General features: G+C 37.3%; 1 protein-coding gene and 1 long non-coding RNA gene across 3 annotated transcripts in view; one reads left to right on the forward strand and one right to left on the reverse strand.

The window, feature by feature from the left end:
• The window catches only part of LOC132152968 (uncharacterized), a 47,081-nt gene extending 25,171 nt beyond the window's left edge, over positions 1–21,910 (forward strand). The window contains exon 3 of the long non-coding RNA XR_009436604.1: positions 21,450–21,910. This is a non-coding gene — a long non-coding RNA (uncharacterized LOC132152968). The remainder of the gene's footprint in view (positions 1–21,449) is intronic.
• Positions 21,911–24,342: 2,432 nt separating this feature from the next.
• The window catches only part of LOC132152967 (Krueppel-like factor 7), a 40,314-nt gene continuing 38,211 nt past the window's right edge, over positions 24,343–26,445 (reverse strand). Inside the window, exons 4-5 of one of the 2 annotated variants that reach the window (XR_009436603.1) lie at positions 25,539–25,829; positions 24,343–25,332 (exon numbers count right to left, since the gene is read on the reverse strand). Coding sequence is in view for 1 of the 2 variants with exons in the window: in XM_059562012.1 (XP_059417995.1) it covers positions 25,778–25,829 (52 nt within the window). In the remaining variant the exon portion in view is untranslated. Of the gene's footprint in view, positions 25,830–26,445 lie in introns of both variants that reach the window. The other variant, XM_059562012.1, reaches the window with a different exon arrangement.

A 26,445-nucleotide genomic window follows, 5' to 3' on the forward strand; every position in this document is an offset into this window, starting at 1 on the left:
CAAATGTTCTTTATAGGTGAAAGATCTGGACTGCAGGCAGGCCAGGTTAGCACCCGGACTCTTCTACGACGAAGCCATGCTGTTGTTATAGCTACAGTATGTGGTTTTGCATTGTCCTGCTGAAATAAACAAGGCCTTCCCTGAAATAGACGTTGTTTGGAGGGAAGCATATGTTGCTCTAAAACCTTTATATACCTTTCAGCATTCACAGAGCCTTCCAAAACATGCAAGCTGCCCATACCGTATGCACTTATGCACCCCCATACCATCAGAGATGCTGGCTTTTGAACTGAACGCTGATAACATGCTGGAAGGTCTCCCTCCTCTTTAGCCCGGAGGACACGGCATCCGTGATTTCCAAAAAGAATGTCAAATTTGGACTCGTCTGACCATAAAACACTATTCCACTTTGAAATAGTCCATTTTAAATTAGCCTTGGCCCACAGGACACGACGGCGCTTCTGGACCATGTTCACATATGGCTTCCTTTTTGCATGATAGAGCTTTAGTTGGCATCTGCTGATGGCACGGCGGATTGTGTTTACCGACAGTGGTTTCTGAAAGTATTCCTGGGCCCATTTAGTAATGTCATTGACACAATCATGCCGATGAGTGCTGCAGTGTCGTCTGAGAGCCCGAAGACCAGGAGCATCCAATAAAGGTCTCCGGCCTTGTCCCTTACGCACAGAGATTTCTCCAGTTTCTCTGAATCTTTTGATGACGTTATGCACTGTAGATGATGAGATTTGCAAAGCCTTTGCAATTTGACGTTGAGGAACATAGTTTTTAAAGTTTTCCACAATTTTTTTACGCAGTCTTTCACAGATTGGAGAGCCTCTGCCCATCTTTACTTCTGAGAGACTCTGCTTCTCTAAGACAAAGCTTTTATAGCTAATCATGTTACAGACCTGATATCAATTAACTTAATTAATCACTAGATGTTCTCCCAGCTGAATCTTTTCAAAACTGCTTGCTTTTTTAGCCATTTGTTGCCCCCGTGCCAACTTTTTTGAGACCTGTAGCAGGCATTAAATTTTAAATGAGCTAATTAAGTGGATAAAAGTGTAAAATTTCTCATTTTAAACATTTGCTACGTTATCTATGTTCTATTGTGAATAAAACATTGGCTCATGTGATTTGAAATTCCTTTAGTTTTCATTTTATTAAAATTTAAAAAACGTCCCAACTTTTCCGGAATTCGGGTTGTCAATTATAGCTGCATATTGTTATTTTAGTCACTGTCTGGAGTCCTGCAACAGATAAAAAGTGCATAAATGGAAAGAAATATATGATTTACACGATCTCTAACAGGCATTTATCGCAGCATCATATCAAAATTAAAATAATAACAATAATAATAATAATAAAATCTGGTGGCAATTACTGAGCAGCCTGCAGCCAGTGCAGTGGTGACCTATGAGAGTGCTGTCTATATTCCATGTCAACTGGGTTTTAATTACGACAGGTCTGCCTGACACTTTGTTCGATAATTGGAAATATTTAGACCTTCCTCTGCTTTGGGCACTTGGTAAATGAATACATTACAGTCAGCAAGGAAACGATACACAGCCAAAGTGACCTACAAAAAGGAGATTGACTGCATTTTAACTGCCATGCAATGATAGTTTTTATCCTGTGGTGTCTAATATGTTTAGGATATCCCCTCTGGTCTGAAGGAGACAGGTAGCAGGTGTGAGATTCAACATTTCATTAGGAAAAGACACTTGCACCAAACAGATGCTTGTTTTATTGCCCACCATATCCAGTGTCACTAAAAGAACGGTTTGAAATCTGCTTCTTAAGGCAGTTAATCACCAGGGCTTTATATAAGAGGCCTTTATGTTTTAATGTCTGTATAGTTAAGCATATGGTGCATTACGGCACAGTGTGTCCGGTGTTTCTGCTTCATTGGGATTTGAAGCATTATGTGATTTTCATATTCCAAGCCATGTGTGCTGCATTCATAAGACAAAAGCTGATTGCTCATTCCTAATTAGAGTGAGCTCGAATGAAACATGTAAATCAAACAGTACATCATCATGTATTGGCACTCTTGGATGCTCTTAGATCCTTTAATTCACAGTGCACCATGTGGCTTCTACATGCTGTTGTGATGCTATCGTGGATGAGGATCATTCCTCCAAAAACCCCCTGTAGAGGACCTGAGTTGTTTGCATTATCTGTTTTGATTGCGCAAAAAAGTCCCTTTGGCAAGAATATGTAAGGTGAAGTATGTACTGTAACGTTAGCCACTTTCACACATGACAATCGTTCAATTGCAGTCAGATTGACACATTAAAAGCTGTTCACACATGTAGCATCTAGCATCTTTAGACTTTTGCTCGTTTTTACTTCCATTTACACATCAGCATGAATATTTACTGTAATTAGCTGAAAATGACCTTTAAACCGCTGCACCGGAAACATAGTAAGGTTTTCAGAGAATTTCTATTTGAGTAATGTTGACCAATATTTTCATCCGTTCAGAAGGAGAGAGCTCTTTCATTTCTGTGTGTTTGTGAAAGCACCTAATGTTAGAACACTATCAGTTTAATGTTTAGAGCCAAATAAGATATTTGTAGGTTGACTTCCTTAACTCTGTAAAGCCTAGTTGTATCATATTTGCTGCATGAATTTGTAGGGCCTCTACATTATCAACATGATCAAAACTTTGCTTTTTTTATTTGCCTCACAAATAACATAATTATTTATTTATTATTTTGCTTAGTTTATGGCCTCGGAATAAAACTGAATAAAACTTTCAAAATAATTTTTTTTAACCTATCATTGAAGTAAAACAATGGATAGTGGGGGGAAAATCTTATTATGAAATAATTTTTTTCTCTAGTTCACATTAGCCACAATTACTGGCACCCAATTATTGCAATGTCCTTTTCCCAATATAACAGCTCTGAGTTTTCTCCTATAATGCTTGATGATTCAAACAGAGGCGGTTGGGTTTCAATTTGTTATCTCTTGGTATTTGATAGGATCCATCTATGATGTCAATATCTAATCAAGATGTCCAGGGCCTCCGGCAGAAAAATATGCCCACAACATTAAAGATCCAGCAGTATATTTAACCGTGGGCATGGGGTACTTTTTATCCCTGTTTGCACCAAACCCATCTGGTGGGTTTGCTGCCAAAAAGCTATTTTTTCATGTCTGACAACTGAATATGCTGGAGTATGTTTTTGGTTGAGTGAAGAGGATTTTTCTTGAAACCTTCTAGAACAACATGTTTGTTTGTTTTTTGTTTTTTAGGATTTCTGACCCCAAGTCTCATCTAATCTCTGCAGTTCTCCAGCTGTGATTCTTGGAGAGTCTTTAGCCACTCAAACTCTCTTCTATATGTAAATATGAATGGAAATATACTTTAGAGCTATTTTACTCCTAAGAATTTCTAGGGGTGCCCATAATTGTGGCCAACATGCATTGGAGATGAAACATGTATTTCATAATGTGAGTTTCCCCCCAATTTCAATTGTTTTACTTCAATGACAGGTTTGAATTTTGTGGGGTTTTTTTTTAATGAAAGATCAAAAAGACAAACAATGCAGATTTAATTTCACAGCCACCTTTGCTCATATTTACCAAGGGTGCCAAAATTAGTTGGCACGGTATGCTGATAATTATATGCCATGTCTGATAAGTGGTGACAGATATTTAGATAGATAGTTTGGAAACTTTTGCAATTATGTTTTGGGCCACTGGTGGCACATCAGTGATGCACTTAACATTTAAATTAAGTCTTAACATTTAAAAATAATGATCCTTTGTGGATCAGTGTTGTATTTAAAGCAGAGATCACAGTAAGGTAGATTCTTCAATATAAAGATCCTCTTTTGCCAGGACTTTAGTCTGTGGCATTAATTAATAATCGTTAATGTTGCAGCACATACCCAACAAACAGACTGGTGTCTTCTATGAATAAGCTCATGCTATTGGACATGGCCCCATCCTGGGCGCCTGCAGTGTGTTCTGTGGTTATAGGCTTGCATGTGCTATCTATTTCCAGAAGCTGTGCATGTAGACCCAGCTCAATGCCAAGATAGTGTCCTTAATCTGCTCCCAACAGCCTGCCAGAGATTTGACAGTACCTACTGATTCTTAAAACCAGATAGACAGAATGTGTCTGGTAGGTGGATGCAGTGATTTGGCGTGTGCTCAGCGCTCCTCCTCGCTTGCTCAATTTATGAATCTTCCCCCAAACTGCTACTGCAACACCTTCTCTGTTTGCTGTGGAGTGGTACTGACAAGGGTTTGTGTTTACATTTGATATGGATTGAACTGATAGTAATGCAGTTGAAATCTTCTAGATATATACTATACTATACTATACTATACTATAAACTATACTCCTGATCTCAAGAAAAATATGCTTTGTTCAGATAGTTTGTTCAGTTTTTTATTTTTTTGGACATATCATAAGGGCTGTGGCATGTCTGACTGTATATACTATATACTTTTATGTTTTGCTACTAATGTTAAATCAGAGGGCAGAATGCATTAAAAAAAAACAAAAAAAAAAACATTTTGGACACGGTCATGGCAATTTGTATAACTTTGTTCGACAATCTGCGTCTGTCCCATCAAAGTTAGGTTTAGCTTTGGTATTATGGATAGACCTTTATTTATTTATTTATTTTTTCTTCTTTCTAAAGATAGTACAGATTTCAAATGTTACGATGAATTCATACAAAATCCCCAACTCCTGAATAGTTAAGTTTTCTCATGAGATCAGGTTGGAAAATACGGAGCTGAAGATGTCCTAAACTTGTTCAATTATTAGGCACATTCATATAGATTTATAATGTATAAACACATTTATATCAACTTTATAATGCTACCTTTACATTCCTGACTTGTGGTTTTTGACTCCGCTGAAATATAATGTGACTTTGTTTTTGCTATATTGATTATTAGGTTTGTAACAAAATTGGGATTTGTACTGTTAACAATGCAGTGTATGTGAAACACTGTTGGAGAAAAAAGTATCTGCATCATCTTGGACTGTATGGCAACCATTGTAGATAGAACAGATATTGACTACACCGTCTAAATAAAAATACTGACTCATTAATTTGCAAAATGACTGTGAAGATAGTCCTGAAGATCAGATTAAAAAGAAAAACAAATCAGTTTTGATTGCAATGTGAGGCTGTTGTTTCCCTGTAGATTCAGTGTGTTTTAGTGGATTGTTTGATTGTCCGGGTTTTTAATCTTAAAGCTGGAATACACTACAATACTTGACTTTTGACAGACACTTGCTGACTTTGTGAATGGCTCCAGAGAAAAACTCGCCATCATATTTTAATCGACTAAGAATCCGACTTTCATGATGTTCTGAAGCACAAACTCACGCAGGAACACATTCCTCATTGTTTGGACTGGGAGATGCGTGACAAATGAAAACAATGTGTTCTAAAATTGGCTCCAAATATTCAAGATGTTTGATATCCTTCAGCTGAATAAAATCATAGACTGAAACTAAAAACAAAAAAGTTGTAATCTGTGCCCATCATACAGTAAATCTGTGAAATCTGTCAACTCCAACTGCCCAAAATGTGCAGACTGGCTCTGATGTTCAGTCACTGTCAACTCATTTCAGACTGCAAATCAGGACAAATCTGGGCAAAAAAATCTGTAGTTTATTCCAACTCGTATTGTTTAGCTAAAGCTTGTGTGTACAGCATGTACAGCATGTTTCACTGTAGTATGCTAGATTTTCACATGACCTCACAAGAACATGTTTAATACAGCATCCAGTTATTAAAGACTGTGCTTTTTAAAACAAGTTTTATTTTTTCCCAAATTCTGTTTTTCTTTTTTCTGAATTCCATTTTAATGCACTGAAAAAAAAACCTTTCAAAATAAAAAATAAAAATAGCTTTAAGTCGAGTCAAATCTTCTTTACTAAGTTATGTGAAATTAACAAAGAGTATAAATACATTTAACTTGGCCAGTTAGAGTTTTAATAATTTCTGCTCAATCATTTGAAGTTTACTCTGCAATGCTCAAGTACATTTACTCAATCATTATTAATGCCCCAGTGCATGATGGGAGCACCAGTATCATAACTTTGATATTTACTCAGAGAATCCTTGTAAACATAACATGAAATATACTTAGAAATTGAAACTTTAATTTCTACAAGGTTGAATTGAATACTGATGTATTACTCTTCTATTTATTTTGGAATTCTTGCCTGAACTAAATAATGTAGGAATTACAGTTGTTTTCCATATAATTTATATCTATTCCATATAATCAGTGTAATTACATTTTAATAATTAACATGCATGTCCAATTAATTAAATTTGTTGAACTTTACCCATTCAATAATTTATTAAAATCAAAACAATAATAGGGCCCTATGATGTTTCAGAACTTTTGTGTTTTGTCTCTTAGTTTTTATGGATTGTGAGTTTTATTTAATTTGAGTGTACAATAATAGAATATTTCTGTAATTTCAAGCTAAATAAAAAATATATATACAGAGGCATATATATATATATATTTGATCTTACTTGGGACAGTACTAAATAAAAAATAACATGCATTTAGTATGACCTCTCTTATTTTTTTGAAAATTATTCACATTTTCACAGATTCTGCAAGGGGTTCCCATCCCAAACTTTCGCATGCCACTATATATATATATATATATATATATATATATATATATATATATATATATATATATATATATATATATATATAATATTTGTCACAGAAACCATAAATGTATGTATAAATTTAGATCCTGCAGCTATTCCAAGCAGTGAAATTTCATACAGTGCACCATACCATACCATACCATACAGTATGCCATTTAAAACGAATGTTGCTATGCTCTCCATTTCTGTCTTTCTCTATATGATGGGATGCAGCCGGTGGAAAATGGAGACAGGAAGAGGACAGGTAAACAGTCATTATCGTGACATGTCTGTGAGCTGCCACCCTGTGTTTTCTAGTGACATTGTTTGGGAAATTGTCTCTCTGTTACTACATATGCAATGTCATACATGGGGCAACGATAAAAAAACAACAAAAAAACCCAGAATCATCTTCTGGCATGGCTTACAGTGAGCAGTCTCTTGAAAAAAAAAAACGTTCCACCCTCCTGCTACCTATCACTCCGCAATCTGTCCGGAGCGTGTGACTGCTGATGCTTGAGTAGCAGGTGGAACGTTTCAGTGAGCCCCATGTGGTGGATGGAGAGAGGAAGAGATGTGTCCTCCTCCCTCAATCAAGTGTGCCTGAGTGCACAGCATAACAACACTTCGTCAGGCAGGGGCCTCGAGGACCATCTGTGGGGACGGGGACGGGGAGGGGACTGCTTGCTACAGACCTGGCGCAAAAGATGCTGCCTGGTCCACACATGTTCCCTGAGAACGCCGGGAGACTGAGATGGATGCTGGTGGATGGAGACAACTTTGAAGGAGGGATGCTCTTAAAATAAGAGATGATCCCTGTGACATCTTTGTTTCAGGAAGGATATGTAATATGATGGAGAGTTGAAGTTGCACGCCAAGCCCCAGCATGCCTTGGTGGGGCACATCCCCCAGTTTGCCTAGCGCTCCTCCTGATTCAGATGTCATTTGTGTATTCTCTTTGGATCAAAGGCAGGTCACGTTAATTAGCAGATTTCACACTGCTCTGCCAGCAAAAACCCCCATCTCCCCCTGACTGTCACGGAGTCATTAGACATGTTTATCGCCTGCATAAGCCTGGGAGCATAATAGTAATTGATCAACACATGCTTCTGGAGGTCATCGTCGAGGCACCTCTGTGACCATTGATCAAACCCAGCCCAGGTGTGGCTTGGTCAGTCCATCTCATAGGTTCCCATTTAGGATTGCAGGGTCTTAATGTGTCACTTTGATCCACACCTGGGCTTCTGTTCCTCCTGCTGGGCTGGAACGAAAGCTACCACTGCAATGGATGAGTTCTGGAGGATGGCCCGAGTACTTGAGCCCTTTGAGAAATTTTGCTCAATTCAGTTTTTTTTGGCACTGAAGTGTCTTATGATATCCCATTGCTCACAATGGGATACCAGAAGAGTATGAGTGCCATGTTGTGTCCCATACGTCAGTCCAAGGGCGAAGTAGAGGACACAGAGGATGATCAGAAAGTTTCATGTTAGCCTGCTGTACCTGTTCATGTAACTAGTAACTGAGCAAACAGTACTTCACTGTAGAGAATACAGGAAAATATACTGTACCATTCAGAAGTTTAGGGTTGGAAAGTTTTTTTTTTTAAGTCTCTTATTCTCACAAAAGCTGTATTTATTTGATCAAAAATACAGCAAAAACTGTAATATTATGTTATTACAGTGAAAATAACTGTTCTCTAAATTAATACATTTTCATATTTTATTCCTGTGATGGCTAAGCTGAATTTTCAGCATCATTACTCCAGTCTTCAGTGTCACATGATCCTTCAGAAATACTCCTAATATGCTAATTTGGTGTTTAAGTTAGTTATCATCAATGTTGAAAATGTGTTGCATAGTATTTTAGTTGAAACCATGAAACATTTTTAAAGCCCTTTTCTGTCATTCCTGATCAATTTAAAGGTTGATAGTTTACCCAGAAATGAAAATTATTTGGGTGAACTATCCCTTTAATGCACTCTTACTCTTTTCCCTAACCTTTGTCTATTTTTTTCTAAGGCTGTCAGCTTGGATCTAATTACATAATATGCAGATAAATTAATCAGAAATAACAATATTTGCTGAGAAAAGCCCCCAGTTGAAGAGTCAAAGGTATTATTATGGCTAAAAAGTAAAGGATTTGAATAGATGTTACAAAAGGTTGCTGTAGAAGGCATGCCGAGCTTCTGAAATGTGCAATTAATGCAATGACTGCTGTAGACACAGTGTGTTAAATTGTATTTGTTTGGCAACACCAGCTACACTCATTTGGAGTCAAGCTTAAGTTGATTTACATATTTTCCCCATGATCCAAAAATTCATGAAATGATGAAAAAAATAAAATGGAAACTTTCATCTGAACTGATAAAGCCTTGTGTACTTTCATATCGTTCTCGTCTCAATTTGATAGAATGCACATATCAACTCAAATCAATACTCGGCTTTGCAGGCGGCATTCAGACCAGCGTGTGTGTGATTTGGGAGTCAGCTGCCCTTCAGCACTAATTTGTGAATAGTTCAGGCTTTGAGTTTAAAATAATGGTGCTGAGATGAAGTCAAAGCCCACGAGAACATAGGCCCAATACAGAGAAACCCTGGAGCCCTCTAATCCCTATTGGAACCGGTAAGTCTTCCTGGATGTGAATTTCTATCCTGTCAGTGTGAGGAATAGTTCGGCCCAGTATCTTCATTAGGAGCATCATTTCAGTTCCAGGTCTGTCAGGCTGGCGTGAGACTACAATCTAACCGTTCCCGGCTGCAGGTGAATCAGCGTGGCAATTAAGAGAGACAATTAGAGCCCATTCACTTCTGCAGGCTACAGGCACAAAGATAAGCTCTAAGCCACAGCTTAATTGGATCATTGTCTCTGCAGAAACACAAAATACTAGAGGAAAAAAGGAATTAAAATGTGATTAGTTCACTGACAAAAACAACATAAATAGGTTTTTAAACTTCTTGGAAAGCTAGTCATTTCTTGCGGATTTTTGGACTTTTTGTGGGTGAAAATGTGCACTGAATTTTGTATCTCATATCGCCACCCCTTCTTCGCCCATGGTGTCATTTTGTGTTGGAAGATTAAATTAAATAGTCGTATGTACCCTGACAATTAGATAATGGAATAATTACATCCTCACCCTGACTGTCCTCTGCCCTAGCCATTGGCAACTTGGAATATTTGCTTAATGAACTGTTTTTTTCATTGCTTATTGTTTTGCTGTAATAGTTTTTTTTATATGATAATTTTTAACATCACTGTATTTTTGAGAAACGCCCTCTTATTATGTGAAATGAAGTATTCTCTGAACTTTTACCTCACAGGCTGTGGGTTTGCTGTTGGCTTCAGTATTGTTTGCACCACACAATTCAATAACAGCCTTTTGACAAACTCTGAATTACATTTGTGACAGCATCACAAAATATAATTCTGTGAAACCATGAAGTTGACACTAAACTGATCAGAAACATTATGAAAAATAAACAGCAGTTCATGTCTAATGTTGGAATCTGTCAGGAGGACATGTTGAGTTGTACGTAGTTGCTATACACAATCAATAACGCTCATAATTTGGATGATTTTCATACATTTGACCCATACGATTAGTTTATTTTGTGTTTAAGATTTAATAGTATCTAGGGGTGTCGCAATATGAGATTTTTACTACATTGGTTATCATGGACAAAATAATTTACAGTGGTTATATCACGCTATCTATAGAAATTTTGCAAACACATACATACTGCAATTAGTTAGTTTTATCTTTAACTCCCGTTTCTTTTCTTTCTTTTATTTTTTTTGTTTTGGTCAATGAATCACTCAAAATATACAGGGATACAGAGAGTTTGTAACCATAACTGTACAAAAGCGTACAAAAACAAAATAAATGGCAACCATATCAATGATATGATAAACAAAAGATTCTGACGACTGGTGGTAGGGGTGGGCGATATGACCAAAATCGTATTTCACGGTATGTGAAATTTTATTTCACGATAACGATATGTACCTCGATAAAGCAATTTTTTATTTTATTTTTGTTATTAAAATTAAGAAAAAGGAGCAAATTGCAAGCACAACAGAACAAATATGAAATAAACTTTTAATTTATTCAGCTACAGTAGGCTAGGTTTATTTAACGTTTGTTATGGCATTACATTGTGAGTATTTGACCATTCAAGCACAATGAAACCCAAAAGAGATCTGTTTTCGGGAAGACATGCTGTTGAGAGCAGGGCTTTCAGTGCATGCGCTTCGGCTGTGTTTCAGTCAGTGCGAGCACCACATTGAGTTCTTTTCAATGCTTATTGCACTTAATAACTCTACCAAGTGCGTCCCACTTGCGTCCCACTCATTATTTTCTCATTCAAGCATGTTTCCTTATCACTCAAAAGGTATTATAATGGTATATATGATGTTTAAGCAGTACTATGTTAATGGCACCGTCTCAATCTCCGTCTGGCATGTGTAAAATAATTATGATGCTGAAGTACAATTCATATTTCTTTATTAAATAACTTACAAAGTAATTTGAAAACTTTGATACGTTATTTCACAAACAGCATGAGTGAATCACCGCACACTCTCTCTCTTTCCCTCTCAAAATGCGCAAATGTCTTCAAATCACCACATCGCATCTAAGCAAGCTGCACAGTTGACACAATTGTCATTTGCACAAGTTATCATTTATATTTTAAAGTTTACAATATAAGTTAATAATATGTCTTGCCAGTGTTTAAACCATTCAGCACTCGTGTGCTCTCCTAGAGACGGTGTGCTCATGCACAAAGTGCCGCACACACACAAAGATGCCTCGCATACAGCTCACAAAATCAGGCCTGTGCTGTGTATAAGCTATTGTGCAACAACCGCTCCATTGTTAAAATAAATGCATTGTATGATCAAACATTTAGGTGAGAAAATTATTATATATTTTTGAAAAATGACAAAAATTGCCACCCACCCCTCCACCCATTAAATTAAAAAATCCCCCGTCAAGAGTCACCAAAGACGGGAAATCCCTCCCATTTTCAAAAATGAAATTCAGGGCCTGGATGAATGTCTGTAAAAATCTTGATTTGAGCATCACTATAAATAATTCTACATGATAAAAAGAAGGCTTCAAAAAGATCAGTATCGGTGATCGTATCGTCAGATAATGGTTCCTGTGATCGATGATCGATGATCGGTGATCGGCTCCAAAAATCTTGATCAGAGCACCGTGGAGAAGTGTGAAGAAATTCTGCATTTTATCTATGAAACCGCACAGATTGTGTTGTGAGACTCAGATGCAGTGTTTGGCAGGGTCAAGCGCTGTGAATGGTATTTGACCTAGCTAGTAAGGGAAAGAAATTGCAGGTTTTGTCCTCTGCCCCACACCTGTGGCCACAACAATACACACAGGCCTTGAGAAAAAGGAAACACGTGGACTGTCAGCATACCTTTCTCTGTGTGTATGAACTTCCTTTTCCTCTGCCCTCTTAGGCTTGATAAGCGAGAGGGGGGAAACAGGATGAAAGACAAGACAAACAGCAGTGAGGCCTTTTCTTTTTACACTTTTTCTGTCAAGGGGATTAGTTCTGAGGTGAGGTTGGTGACAAAGGAACAACTAATGCTCAATGAGGCCGTATGTATGTGCAGTGCCGTTTTTCCCTCGAGAGGAACCAGTTTTTTGTTTTTTCTTAAGAAAAGGGGTTGAGGCATACTTGTGAGTGGGACAAGTTACTTTTAAGTTTATGTTCAAAGGCTCATCTAATAGCTGTAACCTTATTCCAGGGAAATTAATGGCCCTACTCACTTTTTGAAGCCTAAGAAGATGGGGTTGTCCATTTCACTGGCAAATTCTGCAAAAGATTTTATATTTTCTGTAGAAAATCTGAGCTGTGTTCTCATTGCAGAGTCTGAAACTCATTTTGCTTTACCATTTGTATATTGAGGTTAGGTTATAATCTGTCATATAAATATAATGCATCAAAGTGTCAAAAAGTGGAGACATTTTTAATGTTATGCAAATTAGAGATGAAAAGTGACAGGCAGATTTTAAATGCAAATGCTTTATTTCACATCTCAAATGCGTTTTGGATTCTTTCATTATGGCGATGGATGAAGCTAGCAAAACAAACGTTTGAGAGATATACAGTTGCAATCAAAATTATCCAACCCCTTTGACCTGCAAAGCATTTTGCTGCGGCGAACAACATTTTATGAAAACAATTTAACTAAGGCATCAGTAAAGTATTAGAGAAAGTTTGTTAATACACTTTTGAGTGATTCTGAGAATGGAACACTGATGAATCATGATGAAATTCAAATTGGCTTTAAACATTTATGTTCAAAATTATTGAACCCCCCAAAACTCAAATTTTATGCAGAATCTTTTATTCTTTAAAATCACCAATAAACGCTGTCTGTAAGTGTTTTGAAGCTTCTGTCATCTCTCTACTACCGTCTTGGCCCATTCATTGCCTGAAAAAGCTTCCAGATCACTGATAATCTTTGGTTTTCACATTCACCACTGCTTTCTTTAAATTCAACCAGATATTTTCAATAAGAATTAAATTCTGGAGACTGAACAGGTCACTCAAGAACATTCTTTGACTGATCACTGAACCAAGCAGAAGTAGATTTGGATGTGTACTTTGGGATGACTGTCTTGCAGGAAAGTCCACTGATCATCAGCTTCAGTCTTTGCACCAAAGTCATCACAATTCTTGTCAAAATGGCCTGATACTTCAAAGAATCCATGATGTCCTTCATACAGTCATGATTTCCACTTCCTGCTACAGTTAAGAAACCCCATAACAGGACTGATTCACCTCCAGGTTTGATGATGGAGATGGTGATCTTCTGCTTATGAGCTTTGCCTGTTTTGCAGCAGACATACCGCTGATCCATGGGTCCAAAAAGTTCCTGTTTGGTCACATCACTCCATAAAACATTCTTGCAGAGCTCCACAGGTCTACACAAATGAATTTTATCAAGTTCAAGTCTGCCTTTTGTTCTTCTTGATCAAGAGTGGTATTCATCAAGATCCCATATTTGTCTAGTGTTCTTCTTACACGCGGCATTGAAATGGTTTTCCTCCTTTCATCAGGTCATCTTGCAAGACTTTGGCTTAACATTGCAGATTTTCTTCTGTTGCTCTGATTAAACATTTTATGATATTGTGCTTTTTCTTTAACACCTTCAAATGTTTTCTGGTACAACACACTTTAAGCTAAGAAATAAGGCTGAGAACTGTTTCTTTAGGAACTTTTAATGTCTTAGAAATCTTCATATAGCCTTAGCCTTTCTAAAGTAATACAATATTTATTTAGCTTTTGTGAGATCTCTGTTGACATTTTTGCTACTCAACTTCAGCACATGCATGGGCTAACTGTATGTATGTGCAACAGCTCAAGCTAATTCTGTTTTTAATAGTTTCTAAAGGCTTAATTGTGTTTTATTCCCCATCATGCAAATAAGTGATTTAAAAACAGCATTGTTGAATACAACCCTGTAGGGGATGAATAATTATGACATAGCAGTATTATTAAAAAATCTTATAACTCAAAAATATTACATTATATATTGACAATATCACTTTTAATATGACAGTGAACTGTTATAGATGCAATTTTTATTTTATCCTGAATCTTCAGAAAAGCTGGTATTTGTAAAGTACTGCAGTCTCTGAGGGTTTGGGTAATTTTGATTGCAACTCTATGTAGTGCAAATATCTCTCTTTTCAATTTGAAAAAGATTTGAATGAAAGCTAAGGACTGAATGTGCAGAAAAGCACCTAATGTAATCCCTCGATAGACAGGACAGCTATAAAGATAGCATTAAAATCAATGTGGATTTGCTGTGACAGAGAGCAAGCTGCAGATAAAGTGATCCACAGTTTGTTCAGAGACACAGGATGATCAGGACGATTTCTCCTGACACAGGTCGAATTGATATGCTCTGAAAAGGAAACGTGGAAGAACAACAGGCTGCTCTCTAAGATAAGCCTCCTTGGTCCTCTTCAGATGTGCATGTGTTTACCCTGAATTATTTAAGCAGTACACTCCAGCAACTGTCTGATAAAGACTGCACATGACATTAATGAGTCTGAGCAGTCAGTAGATAGCAGTTGACTTGCTGGTATTGGCTATTTGAAGCTTGTTGATGTGACTACTCAGCAGAGCAAGAAATAGACCATAATGGTGGATCTCAGCAGATTTACTGAAGGACCCTGATACATATCTGAAATCGAGCAGAGGGAACATGATGACATCAAGTGGATTTATTTTTCTTCCCTTTCTTTACATAGGCCAGGCAAACATGTAAAGTGGCATTTTGCTGACAAATTTAAATTATTTATTCCGAATGTAAATTATTTGTATTTATTTATTTTTTGTTTTGTTTAGTTTTTGCTTAAATAATAGATAAATCGATAGAGAAATTTGATTACTTAAGTAATTTATTTATTGATTTGGTTTGGTTTCATTTTTATCAAACACATTTTTAACACTAGGGATCGACAATAAGGCCTCCCCAATGGCCCGGGGCCAGCGTGAATGACACTCGGGACAGTTGACAGTTTAAACATTCAAGTGTTTAAAAATTTCAAGTGTTTAAACCATTCAAGTGCAAAAAGACGCGATATAACTAAATTCAGTACTGGCACATTGAAACTGCTTAACAGTAATACTAATAATGGTAATGCTTCCTGACTGATTGCGAATAATTCTGCTCAGTGAGTGGACAATAGAATAGACAGTTGTGTTAACTTTATTGTCAAATTGTGTCAGATTTGGTGATGCTCAGTCTTTTTTTCATGTCACATTCAATTTACAAACTAACAGCACAACTGAAAGATTTTCTCCTGTTGTACTGCAGATTTAGCAGTGGTTCAGGAAACATTGCTACACATGCACAAAAAACACACAAACTCCATTCAGGAAGTTCACTGGTCAAAACTGATTCTCAATGGAATCTGCAGATGTAAACTTTGGGGGAATTTTGAATGGGCTGAGCAGTTCTGACTCCATGTGACCCTGAGTGTTTGTCATTGGCTTGGACTCAGCTGCTTTTAAGATTTTCCTTGAGGAATTGGAAAGAAAGCATGTGCCAGAAAATGGCCAGGAAATACTGCATGTGTGTGAGTCAGTGTGTGAGTTACTGAATGAGTTTGAAAACCAGGGTGAAAGAGAACAATCTAAATCTGCTCTTGAGCTACTGTCATCCAGAGATATGTGTATAGTGTCTCGAATCCTTATAAACCTTTTGTAATTACTTCTCTTACCCTAAGCACTTCATCTGGATTTATGGTAAAATCTGGCTTAAATACTGTGCATATGCGAGACCCCCCTCTCTGACCCCTGACCCTGCTGAATCTTGACCTTTGACGTTGAAGTAAACAGACAAATTTCTGGATGGCAAACTAAGGTGTCTGCACTGTGAAGATACTGTTGCTATTTCCTACTGGAAAACCGGCAGACAGCATGCTGTTATTAACAACAGATTTGTATATTTTGTTCCAAGTAAAATTCTACGTCACAAATTCTATACATTTAAAAAAGTTTAACTAATTTTTTTTAAAGCATTAGTATTTTGATATTTAGCTGTCAGTAGGACTACTTAAAAAATATAGATTTAGAAAAATTCAGATTCCATGACTTAATCACAATCTTCGTTTGAACATTCCTTAAATCTATTATTAAAATGGCAATAAATAAATAAATAAATAAATAAATAAATAAATGTGTTCATACAGCACATCCTGTCCTGCAGGTATCACTGCGTTCTGCTGAATTGTATATGATGTGAACATGAATTTGTAGAATGTGTTGTGATTATAAAGAGAACATGAGCCGTGAAATAATCTTTCTATTGAGGTTTTAGTTAAAGGCTGCTATCAAAAACAAGCACAAAGCAACCAGGGTAGTTCAATTCACAAACAAATGGCTCTTATAAGGCAGTTCTTTTTAATCAATGAACAAAGCATGAAAACAATGTGTGACCAAAAACATGGTTTAAATATATAATTTACAGCATTAGCAGAGGAAATGTATGTATGCACCAGCAAAATGGACATTATAACTGCAAATACATTGTAACTGAAATGAATGAGAATTGAATCAAGGAAATCCAAATCAAACCATGAAATCTGTATGAAATCCCAGCCCGTTGCCAAGGCGTTGCTACAGTGTTGTAATTGGATGTTTAAAGTGTATTGAGTTCAACAATAGGTTCTGGAAGTAAAAACTCCATTCCGTAGGGAAATTGATTTTTAACAATAGCTTAAAAACCTTTAAAGACAGACCTACCGTGAGTTCCAAGATTGTTAATCAATAGTTTATGCTTTTGTTGAAGCTTGTTGAACAACTACCCATGAAGCTGGACAGAAAATAGAAGCAGCAAACTGAGTAAATATTATGCACAATAAGCTTAAAATATGTTGTACAGTCATCAACTTTAGATTCTTATTTTTACATTTCATTTTAAATTGATTATATAATTTGCTTTATCTTTTATTTATTTAAAAAAAATATTTATTTTTTTAACCAATTTTCAAATATGTTTTTGGTTCAGATAAAAGTTTGTAATCTTGTGATTCACCTTGTCGCTAGTTGGCTTGTTTAATGTCTTTTAATGCTTTAACAAAGACTTTTTAAAAATCCATGTGGGCAAAAAAAATTAAAATAAAATAAAAAACAGCTTAAACCAACACAGCTGAAAAAACAAGCAGGCACTAATGCACTCTTGATTTGTGGTTGCTAGGGTGTTTTTAGTGGTTGCTAGGTGGTTTTCTACTATCCTGAGCACCCTTAGACATGGCCTGGGTTGTATGGTTTGTGGTATTCATTCATATTTATATAGTACTAACATGAGTCAAAGTTTAATTCTAGTAATAATAGTCATTCTTGCCTTAGCAAGCACCGCTAATGATGTTTTAATCCTCAGACAGTCCACTTTCAGATTTCAATTCTTTTTCTTTTCCCTCTCTGAGACACGTGGTTGACAGAAGGGGGCTGAATACTATTTACAGCAAACCAGTGGCAAAGGACAGACAGATCTAGCACAGTCATATCAGAAACAATCACAACAGATATTTGAAGAGGGTACTAGAAAAGTGTTTGGGTGTGTGTGTTTGTCAATCCGGTCAGGAAGTGTTTATTGTGGTGTGTTTGCACGGCTCCTTGTGAGATCATCGTTTTTCTTTCGTCTATTCTTGGAAGGCGGAAGTCATTTCACAGGGATTTCTCTCACTCTCTTTGTCTGAGCCACCAAGAATGTTGCATTCCTTTTTCTTTGTCATGTGTTTAGTTTATTCAGAATATTAGAATAAATATGACAATGTTTCAACAAATTACCATCAAATGCACTTATTTTTTAAACACAAGCTTGAGCTGAATGAAGTGGTATCTATTTACACGGAGGTGGTACTGTTTCAAGCTCATTTAGTTAAACTACCATGTTTGCCATCATTTCCTGCTTCCAGCCTGTCAGGATACAAGTATTTCCTGTCCTGGGACAACCATGAAACCCTTCAATTTATGCCATATCCCACTCCAAATACCATCTCCTCTGGCAGTTAATATAATTCCCCTCCTCCATGGTTAGGAATAAATTGCTGGCTTTTATTGGAAAGCGCTCATTGTGCCCTAACAGCAGAGATTTTATATGTGAGCTAATGAAACAAAAGCATATTTATTGCCATCATAAGATTAAAGGTTTAACAAAACGTGATCATCCCTCTTCAGACAGCAAAGCAGACATTAAATTATAGCCTAATACAATGAAGGGCTTTTACGAAGTTTCTTTATGAGTCCTTTGACATTTTCAATCAAGTTTGATATTTCATTGTGGTGGCAGTACATTTTTTTTGTGAAATTGCTGTTGAGTGAAAAAGCTAAAACTCAAGAATATTAATGAAAGGAATCATATTTTGACCTTTTTAGTGTTTTATAAATTTGAAACGATTCCCATTTCACATCCTTTCCATTCAGCCTTCGTGTCAGTTTTTATGCAAATGTATACATCTATAAATAATATTTATGTATATATGTGGGTATAGATAGACTTTTGTTTTAAGTCTCACCAAGACTGCATTTATTTGATCAAAAATACATTAATATTATGAATTATCATTACAGTGTAAAATAACTGTTTTCTATTTTATTATATTGTGTCCCTTTTTATTTATTTTATTCCTTTGATAGCAAAGCTGACTTTTCAGCATCTGTGTGCTGCTTAATATTTTTACAGAAACGGTGATACTTTTTCAGAATTTGTTGATGCATAGAAGGTTCAAAAGAAAAGCATTTATTTGAGATATAATTTTTTATAACACCATTAAAGATTTTACTGTCACTTTTAATCAATCCAATGCCTCTTTGCTGAATAAAAGTATGCGTTTCTCATGTGAATAACATGGGGAAACTAATTATTCAGTACCATGGTATATCAAAGTACGATGATATTATAATCTAATACAGTTTGAGTAAGTGTAGAGAGTGGAATCATGGGAAATTTCTCGTGCTCATGCCTTCTACAATGTTTGCTTACATCCCAGAATGCAGTCTTAAGGGAAAATTTACTACCGCACAATCTAGGGGTTTAGGAGAACATGTTGTGCGCAACCAAACATTGTTTTCCTGTCCCCAGCCACCTCGAGAGTCCTGTAAATTCCTGATTATCTTTTGCTATCACTTCCTTAATTAAATGACCTTTTGTTAGTTAGCATCAGTTACAGGGGTTTAGCCCTATTAAAGCAATAATCACATCAGTGGCATAATTTCCATTTAATCAACACACTAATTTTAGTACCATTGTCGCTGCACACAAGGGCACGGGGACGTATTACATTAATAAACTTGGCATGGATGAATGTCTTCTCCGCCACCCAGACGATTCGACCCCTGTGCCAAGAGCAGAGGGGGTGAGTGAGCTGGTGAATGAAGGGGGCTGGATATGCACATTAAGCTACTGACACGGATCCCGAGAGACCGAGCTGAAAATTTGCAGCTTGTAGAATTCCTTTTTTTCCTGATTAGCCTAGGTGAGATTATTCAGCAGTCACTGACACGTCTATTCCTGCAAATTAACAATGCAATTAATTGGATTACACATTTGACACCAGATGTGCTGTGTATCAGGTTGCTGCTGATGAGATGAAATGTAAGGCTTGCATCAGGAGGTGGATGACGCATAAATCTCACATTTGCCTTTGGTTTGAGGCGATGACAATGTGAATTTCAATTACAAGCAGCATCAGCAATAATAGAGTGAAGCTGATGGAGGAAATCTCACTGGAAGACATTTACAAGGCTGTGAGAATGTGCACTAAAAGTACCTTTTCTTTCACATAATTACTCTCTAATTAACCATTAGTTATTCGATTAGCCCTTTTAATCCTTGAGTCATGGCTACAAGTTTCTAAATGGTGGCTTAGTTATTGGCAGCCCTGTGACGACTAATTAAAGGATGTGATGCACAAAATGGCCCGCAGAGAGACGTTTTGGTGGGGTTGGGGGTTACATTCATTTGTAATAAAAATTAAATTATAAAACGGCTAGTTCTGGCTCGAAAATCTGATTGGATGAGTCGTTGTAAAATGGCTGACATTCACACACCTCCACGGCTGATGCTAGTATCCCAGGACAGTTTTTTATGGGTGAGTAAGCTGTGCCAAAGTGGACGATTTTGGGCTGCCCTCATTGTAGGGTGGGGACAACAGGGCTTCTTTAGTTGCAGGAGTGTATTGCAGAATTATAAGCACTTGTTATTTACTTGGACCTGCAATAGTTAGACTTCACATAGATATCAAATGTACTCATGCACAATGAGTAACTATTATTAATGCAGCTGAGCAACCAGAAATCTCCTATGATTAGGCTAACGAACTGTAATACATGGAGTTTATGGAATTTATTTATTTAATAATTTATTTATAAATGTAATTATTATTATTTGCATGTATGATTTTTATCGCTGTGAACAGTTTTGAAATCACTACTTGTTTCAAGTCAAATATACAATAATATCCATCTACAAATAAGATCTTTCACCTTCACAGTGCTTTTGTTGGCGACTGTGTTCAGCTTTCCAATTTCAACCATGGCCAAAAAAATAAAAAAAAATAAAACTCATTTTGAGCCAACATACACAGAGCCATTGTCACAATGTGGTGATTTGATTTCTGTGACAAAAGTTGTCTAGTAATGAGTCTTGGCTTTTTGAAAGCACTCCACCAAATATTATTAAAGGTTATGACAAGACACCTTTCTCTCACTTGCTGTCAAAGTAATATTTCTTCTTTCTAATCACAGAAAATGTCAGTCCGAGGCATTCAGATTCTACCATTTATTACACTTATTACATTCTTAAATAAAAATGCTCCACTGAACAGTTCTTGCATAGATATCTTACAATACCAATTTAAAAAAGAATTATGAAACAGACCAGTAACAAAAATAAATTTCATCTTCTGCCTTAATAAAGAACATTACCATACTAACATTATATCATACAAATAATAATATTTTAAACACTTTGTACAGCAAAAGAACCAATAAAGAAAAACACACAAGGAAAGAACAGAATAGAAAACAAAATACAGAGAGGGAGAGTGTGAAGGTTACAGGAAGTGAGGGGGTGGAGTGTTAGTGATGTGGCGAGGGAAAGAGAGGACAGTGTATATGAGGGTCCCTGCTCTAGCGAGAAACTACATGCTTCAGCCTACGTATGGAAAAAGTTTGTCCTACTTCCATACAGATAAATCAAGATGGCACATAACTGTTCTATTTTTGCTTTCTTTCTTTTTTTCAGATTTGTACCTGCTCTACCAACTGGCGGCTGTCTGCGAGATCAATGTTTGGATGAGAGAGAGCACCTGTGAAAGCATTGAGGTCTGTTGTTGGCCGGTTGCTCACTGGTTAACGATGTCGAGGGACATTCACAGGTAAGAGATCGCTGACAGATGGTAATGCATAACTGCAGGATGAAGCTGAAGGGATAGCATTTTCAGGAAGTGGCTGTGGTTCAGCAGGTGCAGGGTGGGAAAAATGGGGGTGGGAGGTGAGGACCACAAAAAGCCAAAGGGAAAGACCTGGTGAAAACCTTACGTACTGACATATCAAGTTAGGACAAACACGGATACAGACACACTTCAAGATGCAGTATATCTCATAACAAATGAATGGGAACCATATGGATGAATATTTGAGTGTATATGCAGAATAGCTGACTTTTGATGCACTGTTGACCAAAAAAGGCAATTTATATTGTGCCATGAAACCTACAAGCCTTATCTAGGAAGATGAAAAAATGAATTGTTCCCATATTCTTGTGATGAGTGCATCTTGAAATGCCACTAAATGTTATGTAGACAATCGACATCAGTGTCATTTAAACAGACTAAGCTAGCGGTAACAATGAAGAGTGTTCATTATGCAGTGAAATGTTATTCCAATACGGACAATAAAAAAGGAAAAAGTTGTCACCTCTGACCTTTTGTCATAAATTCCCCTTGTGGTGTTTCAAGCATCTTTTTGTATAAAATTTAAGCTGCCAAAAGCCTCTTTTGAAGCTAAAAAGCAAAAGGCTTGGGAAGGGAGCTTCGCTGAAAGAGTGCCCAGATCTAGTTAACTTAAAACTGTTCCCTTAGAATGTTTTCAAACATTCTTACTGTCATGTAAAACGCTCCGCCACAGAATTATCTCTGTTTTGAAGTGGTACGGATAACACGCGGTACAAAAAGTGGTCTTCTGTACAGCTAATTAAGAATCGTGTTAGGAATTACGTGAACAATCTCTCTCTACGTGAAAAACTGATTGCCTGGATGTTGATTTCTAAAGACATGCACGACCTGCACTGACTGCAGAAGCACTAGAACCGATGCGACTAATTCGCTGTTTGAACCTCACATTAAACTCATCCTCCACTTTGCATTCAAACCGTATTTTACAAAGCTCACATTCTCAAGACCAATCCAGTGGTCACCTAGACGTTGTTTAAGAACGAATCATAGGAAGCTGGTATAGAGCAGAAGAGATACTGTGAGAATAAAATGAAACAAAAATTTCTTCTTTCTCTCTTTCAACATCCAGCAGTTTATTTGCAAATGTGTAAATCTTTGGGCAAAGTATGCACTGGACGCCTGTGCGATTGCGTGGACTGCTGCTGTCATTCTAGGAGTGAGAGATGGGGGTTTCTAATGGCACTTGATATGTGAGGGGATATGTATGGGATGTTGTCTGCTAATGAATCTGATTGGTCTATTTTCATTGGTAACATCTGGAGCATGTTGGCAAAAGGGAGATTTGTTTGTAATTTTGCATTTAACGTTGCTTTGCACTGTATTTAAGAAGACTATATATTTGTATATCTTCAGAGTTGATTTGAAGATTTGCTTCATTGTTCGTCGGTGTTAAAGAAAATTATATGAAGCATTTGTTTTCGGTCCCTGCATTCCTGCTGTTATATCCCATATGGTGCATCAAGGAGTAAGTGGAATCATCATTTTGTCAAGGAAAAAGTAGGAGAGCAGAACAATGGGAAAAAATTTAGCTTTTCATCCCTGCTCTCTGTAAGTAAAACCCTTTCAAAGCTTTAAAGTTGTTATGACACATGTAGAATGCTGTACACTGTCAATAATTGCCCAATTTTCGGAATTGTGGGATATTAGCGGATGCTATTATGACACTGTAGCAATACATCCTGCTTGCTTTACAGAAACTCATACATATAGTCGTCACATACACCGCACTTCTAGCAGAAAAAAAAGTGCCACGAACCACAACTGATTGTACATTAGTGGAGATTCAACCAATTTACCCAGTTTCTTCAGAATTTTGGCATGACTTTGCATTTCAATTGAGAAAATGACACAGAAATAAAAAAGACATCAACTGAAAATGGCAACTGAAGTCTAATGCGTAGTTGTGGTCAAACAGAGGTGATGGCGTGTGAGTCTGTGTATGTGTGAGTGTGTGTGTGTGTGATAGAAGAGCTGCCTTCAGCAGGCCTCAAACCAAGAGAAAGGCACCAACCATTCACTCTGCATTGAGAGTTTCGGAAATGATCATTAAGCTCTGGCGGTCCCCAGAGGGATACTCTGGGATCGTTTAGTAGAATCTGCAATGACTCAGAACATGTTACAGCTGAATTGAAATGGCTTTCAATCTCCCTTCCACCCTTGTAGCCATTAAATCAATGCAGAAGAGGAGGGTCGGCAGGGAAAAGCCCTGATTGTGAAGCCACGGCAGGCTTTACATCCTTGGGAATGATGATATATATTTCATCCCCGCGATTTAGAAGCTGATTGTTAACACAGAGCTAGACCTTGGCCTGGTTTAGCATAATTTACTCGAGTGTAAGAACAAGCTCTCGATTTAACGTCTGACGTCTGGATGGAACGCAATCCTATAAAACAACAATTGCTAAAACCCTGCTGTGAAGATTTCGGTGCAAAACAAATAATGCTGAGAGGCAAGCTGTGCATGTGTGTGTGCGAGTGCGTGTATCTGTCTGAAAGAGGCTGCCATGCAGTGTTTTGTTTTAATGCTATTCATTCACTTGGTAATTATTGTTCTCGTTTTTTTCTTCTTTCATTTTTTTTCTCAGGAAAAAGCCAAGAGCAAAGAAACCATTCTGTCTGTATTGCGGTGTGTGTGTGTGTAAAGGTTTTTTTTTTATTTTTTATGCATTTTTTGTTTTCTGCTTTTTCCCCTCCAAGTAGTTTTTAGTTTTTATGCTTTTTTTGTATAATTTTTGAGCTTCTTTTTTGACTGTATGAAAAAAAGCAAAGCGAACATTGAAAATAATCAGTGCAGACAATGGATACGAAACAGGCAAAGTTTGTCTTGGCTGATGGCACCAAGTTCTTTTGGATCCTGATCCCAGCAGGTGCTCCAATCTAAGAGTCAAACGTCCTGCCAGCTGTCCCTCCCCCATAACGTCTCCTCTATTGGCACTACTACGTTCTTACACAGGTGCCAGTATCAACACAAAGCAACAAAGGAACATTTTCCAGTGTTGAGAGTGACACACAAGGTCCATGACGACATGCTCTGGTTCGCTTTTCCTGGATCAAATCAGAGCAAAGCAAAATGAAAAACAGAAGACTTATGTCCTTTCATACCAAACCAGCAATCTCAATCTTATTATTTATTTCTTTTTTTGGGGGGGGGGGGGGTGCTCTGTTTTCATCTTATTCTTCAAACGTTTCGTTTCCATGCCAGATAGCAGTCATTGAACCTTGTGCATACTGAGAAGGACTCACAATTCCCTCCTGCTTCCCGTATGTGCACATTTATGCTTGTTTTCACAAAACAAGTTTTTACTTTTCAGGAGTTTAAGACATTTCATCTCAGAAGGAAAACAAACCATCTTTTTTAACACTCTTTTAAATAAAAAAAGGCAAGAAAGTGTCGCTGCGCATCGTTTAGGTCGCCCGTGAGGCGTGAAGAGCAGAGAAGAGTTTGCTCCTGAGCGAAGAGTACGAGAAGTCAACACACATCCTGAGCGTTGCCGTATTTGTTTGTTTTTCATATTTTTTATTTTCCCAGGCAGATCCTACTTTTGGGGCCAGGCGATGCAATTGGCTGCTTGTTCCATTGGTCACTCCTCAGAACGTATTGGCAATGTTGTTTTCCGTGTTTGGTTGTTTGCTGTATACGACATAGCTGCAGGTTGGTTATTTTGAGGTGTCCTTGGAAAAAGAAAAAGGAAGTTCAAGAATGTACAATGAATATGATTCTCTAGTAGAACCATTATGTTATGTGATGAATGACATGTGCGTTTTAGTTTTATACATGAAGTGTATTGTTTCCATTCCATGCTATTGATTGATTTACTGTACACAAAGAGAATGATGGAGGAGGAAAAAAAACCCGGTGGTGTTTGGCAGTGTCTGACCTCCAAGCTCGCACTCGGTAAGGCATGTCTAATCGCTGATGAAAAGGCTTTTAGTCATTTAGAATCCAACAACATTTGCCCACGCTGCCTCGCATGTTCTTCCTGGTGACGTCTGCAGCCAGATCCCTCATGTGCACTCAAAGTCTGTTGTAAATGATCCCGTCTAGGCGGTGCACACCTGTTCTCCTCTTCATTCTCACTCGTTTTCTCTCATTCTCTCTCTCCCATCTCCCTCAGCTTTAGATATGTCGCTTCATGTGCAATGCCAAATGATCAGACCTGGAAAAACATCTGTATGGAGAGAAGGAGAGAGAGTTAGCTTGGATTCACTTAAGGAAACACAGTTATCATCGCACTAAAGAGGGACACAATCTGAGTTTCTTGGAAGACGTGTGGCGGCTTTGCAGATGGAACAGAGAAAACAACATTTGGCATTTGGGAGAAGCCAGCTTTTTGCTCTAAAACTGGTGACAGATCGTTTCGAACAAAAATCTTGCCAATGCAGTTAGCAGGGAATTCTGTGCTGAGCCTTGCGAAAGGAATTTTTTTTTGGGAGTGCGACCACAAATCACGCTGAGCCTATTTGAATTAGGAAATTATTTCGAGGCTGGAGGTGAAATGGTATTGTTTAAATTGTGCGGCCACATTAGTTATGAAGCACTTGAGTCATAGCGGTTGGTTTCTCGTCATGAGCCATGGGCTTTTTTTTGTCATCATCAATTAAGCTCACATGTAGCCACTGCCAGTAGTAGCAATACATAAACGGTATTGCAATGCCATGTCTATGTTACATTTATAAGACTATGAAGATTACAATATTACAGCTAAAGTTTTGAAAGTGAATCTTAACTAATGAATAAAAACTGTTTAAGAGTGTAGAGAATTGGAAATTATTTTTTATTTGCCT

Source organism: Carassius carassius, chromosome 11 (genome assembly GCF_963082965.1).
Source record: "Carassius carassius chromosome 11, fCarCar2.1, whole genome shotgun sequence".
In the NCBI taxonomy this organism is placed as follows: Eukaryota; Metazoa; Chordata; class Actinopteri; order Cypriniformes; family Cyprinidae; genus Carassius; species Carassius carassius.